Source organism: Thunnus maccoyii, chromosome 17, assembly GCF_910596095.1.
Source record: "Thunnus maccoyii chromosome 17, fThuMac1.1, whole genome shotgun sequence".
Lineage (NCBI taxonomy): Eukaryota > Metazoa > Chordata > Actinopteri > Scombriformes > Scombridae > Thunnus > Thunnus maccoyii.
The window spans coordinates 15747359-15762947 of record NC_056549.1 but is presented as its reverse complement, the minus strand read 5'-3'; the positions used below and the strand labels follow the sequence as shown (position 1 = coordinate 15762947).

The 15589-nt window shown below is 39.3% G+C and overlaps 1 protein-coding gene across 6 annotated transcripts; it reads right to left on the bottom strand.

The window, feature by feature from the left end:
• Nucleotides 1–7877: 7877 nt before the first annotated feature.
• On the bottom strand, nucleotides 7878–15522 carry LOC121882498 (proto-oncogene c-Fos-like). 6 transcript variants are annotated; one of them, XM_042390799.1, is made up of 6 exons: nucleotides 15184–15522; nucleotides 14208–14290; nucleotides 10966–11102; nucleotides 10187–10402; nucleotides 9460–9567; nucleotides 7878–9261 (listed from the first exon to the last, which is right to left on the bottom strand). In XM_042390799.1, the coding sequence occupies exons 2-6, from the start codon at nucleotides 14275–14277 to the stop codon at nucleotides 8557–8559; spliced, it is 1236 nt and encodes a 411-aa protein (XP_042246733.1). In that variant the 5' UTR covers nucleotides 14278–14290; nucleotides 15184–15522; the 3' UTR covers nucleotides 7878–8556. The 6 variants fall into 6 exon arrangements, with proteins under 6 accessions (XP_042246733.1, XP_042246734.1, XP_042246736.1 ...); XM_042390800.1 differs by lacking the exon at nucleotides 15184–15522 and having other exon boundaries at nucleotides 7878–9078; nucleotides 9178–9261; nucleotides 14208–15143; XM_042390802.1 differs by lacking the exon at nucleotides 14208–14290.
• Between the last annotated feature and the right edge of the window lie 67 nt (nucleotides 15523–15589).

The following is a 15589-nucleotide window of genomic DNA, read 5'->3' as shown; positions in this document are numbered from 1 at the left end:
CAATGCACTCTGCAGCACATGCTATTATTCATTGTTTTTATCATATCTAAATCATATTTAGATATGTAAAAACCCAAGAAATAAGTAAGGCCCTAATGGTGCGTCCTGTCATCAACTGACTGTTTTAAATACTGAAAAGTGAAAAAAACTAAACCTATAGCTAAGTGCAAGTGACAAAAATAAATAATTGACTGTATAATTCTATTGCAAATCATTGCTATTTCTACCTTTCAACAGGTAAAACAGAGTGCTGCTTTTGTTATTATTGCAAAACAGAAAGTGTAGAACTAAAAAATCCATGCATTCATTCATTGATTTAGAGATTTATTCCCACTGGGGCAAATTACACATGTTTATGAGCCTGTAAGAGACAACCGGTATCGTTTTCCTCACAGAAATTCACAGACAGTGATGTGATGCCTGAGCAATGCCGTAAATCTTGCAGGGTATTTGCACGTGTAGCTTTAGCTGCTGTGAATACCGGTTTTATTTTCTTTAAATTCTCCTTCATTAATATGATATTTAATTCATAATCCAATATTGTTTTAGGAAACATGATACATCCATAAAATGACAACTAAGTATTTCTGATGGAGGTTCCAGAAAGTTCCAGAAAAAAAAAAGAAACTTAATCTGAATGCCTCTTCCTGCTGCTTCCCTCTAGTGTGGGCAGTTGTAACTGCATACCACTGAAGTATATTGGGATAGTTATAGTCTTAAAAGACTGAAAGCATCCCTTTTTGCTGTCTCCTCCCTCTTTTTTTTTCTTCCCCAAAATCATTAGTTGTGCATAACTAGAATGCATCGTTTGATTCCCTGATGATATAAATGTTAGATATTAAATATGCAGTTTTAATATTTTAATCAAGAACAACTCATCCTGTGCACCTTTTCAATATATTAAATACATTTTTAAATCATTATGTGGGTCTCAGTCGGGTTCCACACGATGCCATCTCAACTGTTCCACCTAGAACAAGCAGCTGAGTTATTAGAGGCTCACCAAAATACCCCACTCTGTTCCTTTTTTTAGATTCTAATTTGGTTCTGCTGTGATTTATGTCTCGCATCTGAGGGGAGGTCGGGGGCGACTATGCGTCACTGTCGCTCTTTCGCTCTTAACATAGATGACAAATTTTAGGAGGGGGGGGTGCATTTGGGGTTAAAGCAGAACTAAACCAAAAAAACCACAGATTTCATAAAACAGGAGGGTCCTGGACGTCTGTACAGAAGTCAAGACGCGACGGAGATTCTCCTGTCACAGATGTGAACTTTCAACTGAATTCCTCTGCAGGAACGCAGCCAGAGATGTCACTCAGTACATGAACACACATGGTGCAGGCTCATTGGGCATTTTAAGCCTTTAAGAGGGGAATTGTCCCTGCCAAGAATCATAAGCCATGATAGTGACACTGTCGGGAAAAACACTAGTCTGGATATGCAGACCAGGAATGCAGAGCATGTTAATTTGTTCAACAAAAAGTTAACAAAAATTGTTTTTTTTTAAAAAAAAATTGCCTTACAGAGACAACTTATGTTTCACACTGACAATGTTTACAACTTGTAGGTCCTTTGACCAGGTAGAAAGTTCAAAATCATAACTCATCATACGTATCAAGATCTTTATCTCGTTCTATTCAAATCTTCCAGTAAGTCTTTGCATTTAAAAATAATCTTGGGTGCACTTTCCAGCAGCTGCCCAAATGATGAATGGAGAGCGAGTGCAGTTTGTGGTTTTGCAGCTTTGCCAAACTCATGCAGAGTTCTTGCTGTGTGGGCGTCAGTAGTCAGGCAAGCACAATGTTTTCTGTCTCTTTATTCGCTTTTTTTTTTTAGAGAAACATTCTTAATAATGTTTAATTCCAAAACATGAACTTCTTTGCATGGTGCATTTCTGGTGACCGGTTAAGACATAAATAAGCCACTTATATTTTCCTATCTCCTTCAAAGACTCAACGTTATCTGCATGTGATTAAAAGTAGTGGGTTATATTATCAAAGGTGTCGTTATATTATCCAACATCACATCACTGGGAAATACCCTGACAGCCAGACATCTCCAGACACTATCCTGACTCATCATCCACCACACTCCAGACACGATAGACAAACTTTATTTTTACCACTAGTACATTGAATCCTTCCTTCCTTCCTGTTTTCATCCTTCAAAATAATCTCAGACAGTTGTAGATCACGTCAATATATGTCTAGTAATGCGTAAAAGACACACATTTTCAGTCAGGTTATTTAAAACTGTACGGCAGATGTCCTGCATTTTGCCATTTTGGGAGTCGAATTTGGAAATATTGTATTACCACAGAGTGATATTTCCCATTTTTTAACAAGGGTGAACGGAAATTTTGAATTGAAACGTCAAAATCTTCAGTTATGAGGTGCAGATTAGATCCGTGCAGAAGCTGGCATTTATGCATGCATACACACCAACATGTTAAACTAGTAACTATGCATGATCAATACCAGTGGTTCTCAAACTTTTTCACATCAAGGACCCCTAAACTTACACAAATTAGACCACAGACCCCCATCAGATAGGATTTTTGCTTTTAGATGTTTTATTACAGAAAGTGTATGAGATCAATGACCAGAATAGTCAAACACTCTGTCATTGTGGTACTTATGGATGGAATTATAGAGAAAATAAATTATTCCCCTTTTTGCTCAGGACTCCCCGGAACCTCCCTAAGGACCCCCGGGGCTCCCCGGACCCCACTTTGAGAACCACTGATCTGTACAATCAGTGTCTCAACTGAAACAAATATATTTTATATGTTTAGAATATCCTTTTGTTTTCATATTCATGACCATAACATGACAGCATACCTTTGTGTATCCAACACAGAGATACACAGACATATTCAGGCCCTTTGTAATGGATTTAACTGTGATGCTGCAGCAGAACCCCACTGACTCCATTCACAGAAATCAAATCAAGCACCAATTTCACGCTGGCGCTGAATTTAAGCCCTTACCCTCTTCATCTTCATCTCCCTCTCACAACAACATGGCTGTCAGCTGATCCTGTTTCCATTTGAGTAAAAGCTCCCAGTGTTAACTGTAATAGTGCTATTAGACATGATTTGTCATTCGATGTTTATCCACGGTGTCATATAAAGTATCAAAGTCTGTATAAAGTACATTCTTTATAAAATCTTTGCAATATTACACATGCCAATGCAAGTTTAACGGCATGGTTGTTGTGATCAAACAAGTGAGTAAAGCACCAAATCAGCGTGTTTTGTTTCTTCCTACACCCAATGCGCCATCTCCAGTTGGAACCAGTGTTGTCTCAGCTCACGTACACATCAACGCCATCTTTAGCACATGGTGCAAGGTTGCTCTCTCATAGCGTTACTCATGCCAAGTGACCCAGTACTCCCAAATCCGTATGACATTGATTTATCCTTGTAAATATAGTACTTCCCCGGGAATATAACAGCAAGCAGGAAAGCAGTAGTCAGGAGGTGTATCAAGATGAGATAACAGAGGTGGAAATAGTGAGTGCACGACAAATAATAGAAAGATAGAGATCCGTAACCAGGCAATGTGAGACATACTACAGGGGGCTGATGTTGCTTGGAGTAATCTCATCCTGAAACATTACTTAACATTACTGCTTTGTTTTCTTTTTTATTAACTAGTTGGGTCCAGTTAAAAGTCTTATAAATCACAATATGAAAATATACATACACACAAACAACTAGATTTATAAGCCACAGAGACTGTCTGTGCATCTGTAAAGAGGCTAAGTACTACCAAATGGAAACAACTAGCAAGCTTACAGTTGTGTAATCAAACCGTATAAACTGTGATATGTCTAGATTTTGGAATATGTTATCATATCACTATTAATAACTAACCTGATTCTAGGTCACATCAATTAAAAACAAGCTCCATATACAAATTGACCTTTTTTCATAGAGGACATTTTGACATGTCAAAACAGGAAAAGCACAGGTGTAAATAACAGAAATTAATGATGGCTAAGCTGCTTAGGTTTCAGTGTCCTGGTATCATGCACATTGGGTCACGGTCACACTCTCATAATTTACTCAGACAGCAAACAGTACACAGCCGTCGTTAATGTTATTAGTAACACCTGTGTTTTTCCTACCATAACCAGTCAGAATGTCTTCTGTGAAAACAGCCTATTACAATCCACTAATCAAGGTGTAATAAGGGTGTTTTCTGTTGTTCTGGCTGATTAAAACCTCTGCTCAGGTTGAAGTTGGGCAGAGTTGTGATAGGAGTAATGTGAGGTCATGAAACTTTAAGGTAAAAGTTGTCAACGAATGTATAACAGGGGAGCAAGAGACAATCAAGCTGTCTGTACAAGCTCACGCACTCCTGAGAAGAGGTCTAATCAGGCAAGACAATTAAAAACACCTGTGTGGGTGCAGCATGGGTGTGTGTAAATGTTTCACCTTTAACTCCACTACAGTACATTTATTTGACAGTTATACTTACAATTACATTGCAGAGTACAATAAAATTTTACATGTTAGCATATGATGAGTTTTTAAAAAACCAACATTACACAAATTAATCAAAATTAGCTCCACTTCAGCCAGCTACAATATTTAAATGCAACCTAGACAATAATGTATCAATAATAATAAGCTAACAATCCAATAATAATAATAATAACATGATAGTAATAAATAATCTACATTTTGCTGCTTATGAAATTATGAATGCAGGATTTTTACTTCCTATGAAGTAGTTTTACATTGTTGTTTTGCTACTTTTTCTTAGTATCTGAATTCTTCTGAATTCCACTGCTATATAAATACACTCTTACTCTTGAGTAACTTCTGCTGGAGTAGACTTACTCAAGTGTTGCACTAAAGAGGTAGTTGTAGGCTATTTTTACATGTATTTCCACTTTATGCTGCTTTCTACATAACTACAATTCAGATGATCATAATGTAACATTTACTCCATTTAATTTATTTGACAGTTATGGGTAAAACATTGCGCTTTCAGAAAAATGTAATCAGTTTTATAAAATATGATGTAATTATCACAGTTTTAACACTGTAAGGTTTCTGTGAGGTTAAAGTTCTGAATAAGCTCCCTGTTGGCCCAGTACAACGTTAAAACACTGCTTACATATTAATGCATCTGTAATAATAATCAAATAATATAATATATATTCTTATAACAGAAACAGGGATCATGCTGCATAATGTGTACTTTAAAATAAATTTTGCCGATGTTTTTACTTTACTAAGAATCTGAATGCATGCAGTAACTTTACATTGTTTCATTGCTAGTTACTTAGCCTAAAAACTGAAGGATCTAAATACTTTTTCTAACAGCAGTGAACAGCTTCACTCCCAACCTTAAAATACAAACTCTCCCCCTTCATCTCATACAATAAGGTTATGGCCTGATGGTTGGTTGTGAGCAACTCTATGTGATATTTTACCAACAGGTTATGGAGGTGAGAAGCATCACATTGCAGAATTAAGCGAGTTAGTTAAGTTACATTTAAATCATATTCAGGTCAGAGTACCCCAAGGCTGGACATATCTAAGTGCCTAATTACACTTTCAGAAGATATTTAACACATTAAATGACTGTAAAACCCAAGAAAAAGTAATTAAAATAAGTAAGGCCTCAATGGCGGGTCCTGTCATCAATTGACTGTTTTAAGTACTGAAAATTGAAATATACTAAACCTATAGCTGAGTGCAAGTGACAAAAATGATTAATTTAACAGCTACTGTATAATTCTTTTGCAAATTAAACATTTGGGATATAAATGTTTTAGTGGTGACATATGTTAAGTTATTAGCTCCCAGCAAAGAAAAGAGTCAGCACTTCCTGTTTAATCCCTTGCTATTTCTACCTTTCGAAAGGATAAAGCTGAGTGCCGCTTTTCTTATTCTTCCAAACGAAAAGAGTAGAACTGAAAAATAAATGCATTCATTCATTGATTTAGAGGTTTATTCCCATTGGGGCAAATTACACATGTTTATGAGCCTGTAAGAGACAACCAGTGCTGCTTTCCTCACACAAATTCACATGCAGCTGAAACGTTTATTATTATTTTCAGCTGCTTTTGTTATTCTTGCAAAAGAAAAAGTGAAAACTAAACGAAAAACAAATGCATTTATTTCACTGCATTTTTCATTTGTCCTTAGATGTTTGCGATGATTTATTCACCTCTTGATAGATGTGATATTTTACAACTGTGGTTATGGATGTGAGAAGCATCTCACACACACAGACTTTGATGGAACAAGTGGAGTGGACAGCGTGTGAGTCAGAAGACATCAGAGTAGTTGACAGGCACATCCATCATCAGTCTAAAAATATGAAATAGCCAGTCACAAAGACATCACACACAGGAGCGGTTTAATAAAAATGAGGATGTGGTCAGTTTGGGGCTCGCCACTGCTCACACTGTAGCTCCCCCTACTGATGGTAGAAAACACTGCACAGCCCAGACACATGGAGACATGGAAGATCAGCTGTAACAGAGGCTTTCTGGCATCAGTAAATTAATAAAATGTTGAATGTGGTTACATTAAGTGCATCCATTATGGTTTTATTGCAGCCTTAAATCTGTTAAGTCTCATGCACACCTTAAGTTTCTTGTAGACAGGTGCGTAGGAGGAAACGTCCATTAATTGGCAAGAGAAGAGAAAACTCCCGCACACTGTCCTTCAACTGGCAATAAACTTTATTTATAGGCTGATTGCCAGTGAGAGGACATAAACTTTATTGATGAGTTTATTGCAAGTGAAAGGACATAAACTTTATTGATAAGTTTATTGCAAGTAAAAGGACAGTGTGCGGGAGTTCTCTCTTCTCTTTATTGCACCCATGAAATGTCATTCTGCTGTGGTCATTGTTTTTGTGAGTGTGTGTGTGTGTGTGTGTGTTTCTTTTGTTCTGCAGTTTGTGAATTTCATTTCTGTGAAAGGTGCTATACTTAATAAACTTATTATTATTATTATCATCATCATAATACCCCGTTAGCTATTCCGAGAAAGGCTCTGACTCTATTAAAAAACAAACTAGACTAATTATCATCCTACACTTGATGCCCGCTCCGTAACTGGAGAGAAAGTTTCGTCTGTTTACGCTCAGCAACACTCCTGCTTCGACTTTTTCCGGTAACGTCCTCCCGGGTCCAGCCACCCGTCGCCATGGAGACAAAACAACCGCAATTACCCATATATGGCCAAGGAAGTGAAACAACGTGCCAGTCGCGTGCTGACGTCACGCGAGCACGCAGCGTGGCGCTGTGGTGTCGGATTCCCTTGACCGTGACAATAGTGGAGAACGAGCTGTGAATGAACAATTAACCTGCCGTTTCTGCTGCTCCCACTCGCGTTTTTGAACACGATTCAGCCCCCAATGATCGAGCTTTATGTAATCCTGAATCCAAAAATAGTCACATTGACATCTGCATGGAGGTTTTTTTTTTGTTTTTTGTTTTTTTGCGTGAATGTTGCTGAAGTTGATTCTTGACCTTGCAGCACGGGAGAAACAAGGTCCATTTAGTCGCTGCTTTAGAGCTTCTAATCCTGATCTTCATCAGTTGTGCAGTTGTGGGGGAATTTCCCGTTTTTCTAAATATTTTTATCACTTTTTGATCATTAAAAGCTGCGGTTCAGAGTTCATTCATGACCTTCAATACGAATCTCACTGCAAGGCCCATTTAGTAGCTGTCCTGGAGCTTTTAATCAATTACATGATCTTCCTCAGCAGATGGGGAGACAAGTTAAACACCACTTTTAGCTCTTTAGTGCTCAGTAAAAACAATGGAAATTTTGACCGGTTTAAATTCCATTACAACTGGACTAACTGCATCTGCTGAGGAAGATCAAGTGATATGCTCGAGAGCTCCAAAACAGTTGCTAAATGGAGCTTGTGGTGAGGTTCTTTACACTGAATAACAACAACGGCAAGACATTTCTAGTGTGGTAGTCTCTTTTTTTTTATTTCCAGCGTTATATATATATATGTTTTTGCATCTGATAAGTTTTGATAAGTAAAAAAATAAACTATGTCATAAAATACATCTTGATAAAATACATGACACGATCTTTTCATGGAAAAAACTCGAAAGGAAAAGTCAAGTCAGGGGGTTGGGGGGGGGGGACACCTTACAGCAAGATGTTAACACCTATACGCTACACATTAGTAACCCTGTTATTTTCACTTGTTACAGCACAACATTAGTATACACACACACACACACGCACGCACAGTAGGCTATTGAGCATGATCTAACTTCACATCACATTAGGGATTTTCTAAAACACAAGATATCATCTCTTCTTGGATTACGGATGACTTTGTATTTGCATGCATTTTTAGATACCAGCACGAAAATCTCAAGTCTCAAGAGACTTGCACCAGCAGTATTGAAGAAGTCAACCCTGTTACAGCCACAGAAAACACTTCATCTATACACAACATCCAAAAACTCACACTACAAAAGATTATTTGATAGAGATCATAGCTTGCTTGCTGGCTGGTTAGAATACAATTACAGTATCATTGCATAACTTCTTTGCATTCACAAGGCCAGAAGTGTTGGAGAGTTGAGACTATCTTTCTTGAACTCAGATGCACCGAGGATGCCTTTGAGGCTCTCGCAGCCCTCAGCCAGGGAATCAATCTCGGAGTAATTAAAGGAAAACACTGTGCGATAATTGCTACAAGTGGGACTGGAAGACATGACTGGTGTGCTCAAAGATTCAAGGTCGTTTGCCACAGATTTGTACAACGTTTCCCAGTCTGAGAGGCCGAAGGGGCCGCTCAGGTCTATGTCGGGGACGGAGGCGGCCGTCTCAGCCGTCACCGCCATCTCAAGGCTGGGCACCAAGTCATCCAGGTCGTCTCCTTTTAAGTCCTCCAGAACCTCTTCTTCTGCACTGGAACACAGCAGGATGTTGGAGTTCCCCAAAATGGCTGCAGCAGGGATACAAGGGATGCTGTCCATGTCTTGACCAATGGTGGCTTCTCCGATTGTTGTGTTGCTCTCTGGGGTTTTTCCATTCTCTAAGATGGACAGCAGCTGTGGGGAAGCCGGAGGGTCCTGCAGCATTGTGTTCACATCATTATCCTCATCATCATCATCATCATCATCACTACCATTTGCAGGGAGTTTGCAGGAGGGTTTGTGGGAGGCTAAGACCTGCTCCAGTCTCTCCTTCTCCTTCAGGAGCTCGGCGATCTCCGTCTGGAGACCGGATTTCTCTTCTTCGAGCATGTCAGTCTCCTGAGGTGAGGAAGGACAAAATCAGAAAAAGAGAGAAATGGCATGAGAGAAGCATGAAAACAGTTTTGCCCCCATGGTGCTCTGCAGTACATCTTTGCTCCTGTGATCTTTAATGACAAGTGACATCTTACACTTAATGCCCTCAGCTCTGGAGGAGTGCATATGTCTCTATATGATTTCATAAAACAGCATACTTACAGCTTGCAGAGTGTCTATCAGCTCCCTCCGCCTGTTACGACACTTTGCTGCAGCAATTTTATTCCTCTCCCTCCTGATCCTCCTCCTTTCCTCCTCCTCCTTGGAAGGCTAAAATCAATCAGAAATAGCCCATTTAAATGCGCCAAATACTGAGAAGTGTCGCCATACCAGCAGTTGGCCATTCAACACTATTTCACTTGCCAAAAAAAGAGAGAAAGATAATAAAGCATATAGGTTGTAGTGTATGCTGAGAATACTGATCTGGTCGGCGCAGACTCTCTTTCAGTTCAGGCGTTAAAATGCTGCACCACTGGCTCGGTCTAGCCAGCCACGTGAACGCGCATTTTATGCAATTTCCCCCCATCTCATTCATTCATAAAGAGCGCTGTGCTCGTCACTCTAAAAGTATACTCGCTGCGCCAATTAAACATAATCCAATCACTTTATGTGCTACTCCCTGCAGAAATGTATTGACACGTTAATTTTCCAGTAACAGCAAAGAAAAAAGCATCCTTTTTCGCGTCCCTTTTAAACTATCGCGATAACTCAATTTTCATATTCAGTGGTGAGGAGTCGTGGGAAGGTATAGGAAGGGATATTATTGAAGAACAATACTGACTCTTTGGTTGCTTAATTGGTTCACTTATTGATTAATTGGCTGATAACTTGTAACGTTAGGCTATTTGATCACCTCCACCCCTCCCCACCCTGTTGCCTTATTGCATACCTGCGCTTTTTGCCCTTTCCTGTTGGAGGGCTTCGCCTTGTTTGCACCTGCCGGGGAAGACGACTGGTTCGCACCATGAGTTTTGGGCTTTGCACGGCTGGATGACGGAGAGACAGATGTGATGACTGTCGGCTGCACCATCCACCTTAGATCCGGCGAGCTTGAGATTGCAGTCACAGTCGGAACAAAGGAGTCTGCTGCACTGGTCTCAACATCCTGAAAAAAAAAAAACAAGCCACATCACAGAGACATGCAAATGCATGCAGTCAAACACTAATTTAGCTTATCTGATGAATGAGCAGCCACGTTTATGGCTGACCTTTAGATGTGCATAAATGGTACATCAATCATATAGCTGAGGAATGCACGTACACACAAAAAAGACGAAATCAGTACTGTCTATGAATCCATCAAAAACAGCCACACGCATCATGACACCCTTATCACTCTTTTCCATCATCACCATCATCGTCATCATTCAAAAATGAAAGGTCACGACCAAGACACGCGTAAAGTACATTAAAAATCATTCCCCTGATATAAGACTGAACATTATTGCCTGTAGAGGTTGCTTATGTTTTTGCATAGAATCATTTTAAGCGGGTCAGACAGTAATCCTGCTTTTTTTTTTTTTTTTTTTTTTTTTAAAGGCTGCAGTGACATTTAGTTGGATATGTGTGTGAAGAATTTGAGAAAGGCAACTTGTGCATTAATGATCCTGCAAGATTTCGTTTTGAGATGATAATTATTTTGGGGGGGATGATCAGATCCGCTTCTACCTTGGTGTTGTCCACTGATGATGAAAGCGAGTCAGGAGGATGCTGGCTGCACCCAGGGGTGTCCCCGCCAGGCGATGCTGTGCTACAGCTGGACGATGAGTCGAACTCAGCGCTGGAGTCTGGATGCATGTTCTCATCTAAAATAAATAAATTAATTAATTTAAAAAAAATCACTGCATAAAAATATAGAGTAGTGTATCTATTCTAAGTAGAAAACTGACGCCCACACGCCTACTTATGTCCCATTTGCCGGACTCATAAATGGTAACTGTGCAGATAGTGGAGAGGCCCGCCTTTTATAGTGAGCTGGAATTTTATGAATGAAATCTGTGTGGTGAGACTGAACCATTTCACAGAGGGAAAGGTGAGGTGAAAATCGCGAGCAGATGTTCTTCAATTGAACAATTAAATTCACGAAATAACCAAAACGGCGAGATTGAGCAAGATTTTCATTTAAACCTATTTGGTTTATTCAAATATTTAAATTTTGAAAAATGGTGAGCATGTATGAAGTGACACCCCCGCCTGCAAGAGGTGCACATCACCATGAATGAACTACGTCATTTCATGTGCAGCATCTGCATTATACATTATGTTCCCTTCATGTCTACATTCACTGTGGCACGTTTATTATATTGGCGCATTCTTGGCAACATAAAGGACCTTACAAATGCCAGCAAATGATGGTAAATGCATCATATTAATTAACAATTTATAACAGTGAGCCTGATATATTAAGGATTTGATGTTCCCTCTGAGTGTCTCACATTGAAGCAATGCTATTTTACTCTTTAGGAGACTATAATGCAGTAAAATATGTCCCCAACTTAGCGTTCGGGCCAAAATTACGGAAGCACACATGATTTAATTAACGCACAAAGCCTCTAACACACTGGCTGATTATTTATGAGCTGCTAAATTAAGTGTCATCCATACATCACACTGCCTTTCACCTGTCTCTGCATATGAATAGAGCTCCAGCAACAGATTTGTCGCTCTCTTTAAGCAGCCAATCGCCGAATGGACCGGTCGAGCCATATATAGCGTTTCCGGTGAGCAGTGGCTCGCTGTGGCGCACAAGAGAGGGGGGGAGAGAGAGAGAGAGAGAGAGAGAGAGAGAGAGAGAGAGAGAGAGAGCGCACAGACGGACGTGTGGCCGTGTGTGGCCCACTCACTCACCAGTCACAAAAGAAAGTGAAACATGCACCAAAAAGGCTCACCCGTCATGCATTGTACCTGATAACAGCGTCATTAGTTGCGCTTTCGATGACCTCAGGCGTTTCTTTTAGGACATGACGAGGAGGGTAAACACCTGCACTTGACCCATAGATTAGAATTTACACATAATAACATCATACTGGTGAGTTATTGCAGAGATTTTGAATATCATGCCCATGCTTTTCTAAAAATGTTACTGATTAAGTGGTTTGTTGGCTTTCCACAGTTTTTTCCTCCCATTTTAAAGGCCAATTAGTTGTGTTGATGCAATTTACAGGCATCAATTATGTAAGCTAAGCGTTATTCCCGCATTCAGTGCCTATAAGAAAAAGCTTGTATAGGCTGGATACGCTATATTTAGGTTTCAGATGACCTCACAGATCCACTGAAGTGAATGGGATGTCTTCTGAATAGAAGGGGGCCTCTCCCAGCTAAGAGGGGGCTGCGGCTCCCGGCTGCTTCCCGGCAGCCACGGCCCCTCCGGGCTCGTTTACCGGCACATCATTAGGTGGTCGGCCTATTCAGTCCGCCGGAGGATCAAGAGCAGATGGGGTTCAAAGGTCGGACGTAACTGCAGACACCATTCACAACAGCTCAAACACTTGTTTTCATCAAAGCGACTTGAGCGTGAATGTGCACAGGCCAGCAGAGTTTATTTTTAGGTTCAGTGACATCAGCCTTCAAAGTTCATGTAAATTAGGCAAATAGATCATTTAAGTTGCTCCTGTGAAAAACGCCACTAGTATGCAATTAAACTTGGGCTAAAAATAACTCCCTAATTACACAACTTAGGCCTATTTAAAGGATTTATATTAAAATAAAAATGGGGCAACTTGGATTAAACTCAACTAAAATTACCTTTTGCAAAATACTTGTGTAGATTATCTTATTTGTTAATTTAACTCTCCTCTGTGTTGCTGCAAGTTAATTGATTTGGCGTAATAATTTTTTCAATTATTATTATGGTCATTAACTTAATTATTATGGTCCCCAAATAGCCAACATGCCTCTTATTAAACCCATCTTTCATCTCTATTATTACATTGGTTTTACCTTCTTAAAAACATTGTTCAAAACAAATAGTCTAGATCAGCATGGTTGATTTGCAAGCTGCTGCTCTCAAACAAAATACTCAAACAAGCCTGAAGGTAAATGTGTTGTTTGGTGTCCTGTTTCATTCCGCTGCTCCATAGACAGAGAGCTGCGACGCAGACAGAACACTCACTCTGCAGCTGTTTCCTGGAACCGCACGTTATCTGACGTATCGACGTATCGTACGTGGCTTCACCGCTGGCAAAACCGAAAAAAAGAGCCGGGTTTTGTTTTTCCTTGTTGAGTGATACCTCATCATAACACAAACAATCTTCGTTGCTATGCAGTTAAAAAAAAAAAAAAAAACGAGGTCGTCACTGACGCGAAGGGGTGGAGTGTTGCTATGACAACCAGGAATGTTCAACAAAACACAAGCGCGGGAAACAAAACACAATCCTTTTCACCTAAATTGATGAACTTTGGCATAATAACACTATTATTCACACTTCACACGTTATTTAATGCAATTTTGACGCTTATGACAACTATTTTATTTGGACAATAAATAAACTTGTTGCCTGCACACTGTTTACTGGACTGCTAAATAAAGAGAGGCATTCCTGGAGGACCCCTCAAAGGTCCTTAGGATGCCAGGAAAAGAAAAAAAAACATAAATCCTACTATTGTTAAAATGGTGTTGGCTAGAAATTTGCTTTGCTCACTGTTTTCTGCCCATTTATAACTTTTATATGCACCAAATAAAAAATAAAAAAACTCAGCAAAATGTTGCTGACACTATTATATAAATCTGGATTGGGGTCACGGTGCTAGTTATCCATTAAGGGCTGGTTAACAGAAAAAAAAGTGTTTGATAATCTTGATTAGGTTTCATGGGAATGAAAGAAATAATGTAAAGCAACAGAGTGACTCCATTAAACTTTAAATTCTAAGAGCAATATAAAGTATAGAGGCTGGTTCAGTGTCAAACTTGCATTTCAGTAGTAGCTCCTCATGCAAATCCCAAAGGGAGCAGGGAAGACCTTTATAGACATGCTCGGGCATCCCTGAGAAAAAGCTGTCGTGGAAAAGTACACATAACAAACCAGTTCTCAACTCGCTCTGCAACTCAACACACCCTTGCATAAATCACACACAAAAGGAACAAACACTGCCTGAAGGCGTGACACACACGTAACAGCTTCTGCTCTGACATGACTTTATAGTGCTTAGGTTGCAAGTTTACATTGAGTTGTTATGAAATGTTTTCAAAGGATTTTCCACACAATTCTTGATTCAAATTTGCCAATAAATACATTTCTTTGCATGTCAGATAAGCTAGAGAGATTCCTTCATATAATAATAATAAAAATGTCTGAGATTTTTAATACTTAGATCAAATATAGGCTATTTATGAATATTTATCTTAAAATATGAATCTTTATATTTCTCCATCAAATGAATACTTGCATACTAGTCTATACCCAAAGGTAGGATATATGCCACATTGCACATCATTAAGCCAATTAAAAAACTTTGAATTTTTGATGCTAAAAATCTTCAAGCACAGCAGTATATTAGCTGTGTGTCCCTGATTTATCCTGCAAGAATTTCTGAAACCACAACTTATCAAAGTAAAAAAGTAGTGAAAGTGTAAAATGTATTTTTGCATTAAAGTCCATCTAAGCAAGAAGGTTAAAAAACAAGACAGCTGTAGCCCTGGTATGTTCATATCTTAGTACAAATAATAATATTTGAATGAACTTTTTAACAGGACAGAGTTAAAAATACACCAGCAGTGTGTGCGTGTGTGTGTGTGGGGAGGTTATTTTGACCAATTTGTTTGATACACTCAGTTCAGAACAGACAAATCTGCGTGTTCAAATATATGTTTGATGTACTTTGTGTGTGTGTGTGTGTGTGTGTGTGTGTGTGTGTGTGTGTGTGTGTGTGTGTGCAGAGTGTACTTACCATTAGCCCAGTTCTCCAGCGTTCACAACAGTCTCTGTTTGTTTGTTGTGTTTTTTTTTACGTAAGGTCGTGTCGGCCAAAGTCGGCTGGTGTATTTCCCAGCAAGGTCCGCCCCTGTTACAGGATGCACCATATTAGGAAAATTACGTATTGGGGATCCCGAGTCTGGAATCTTCCATTTTTAGAGGGTGAGTTGAAAAAATATTTCTAAATGCTACTTTTTACATTAAAACTGCTCAAATAATCATTGCGCAGTAAACGTTTAGAGTATTTAAAGCATTTCTGAGCAATAATTGGCATGATTTATGCGTTTTTTGTCGGTTTTTCGATGTCTTCCTCCTCGCGGTGTCGGGAGAGGTGTGCTCCCCTCTGCCGACGTCATTCGTCTGCTCCGGGCTCAGGCTAT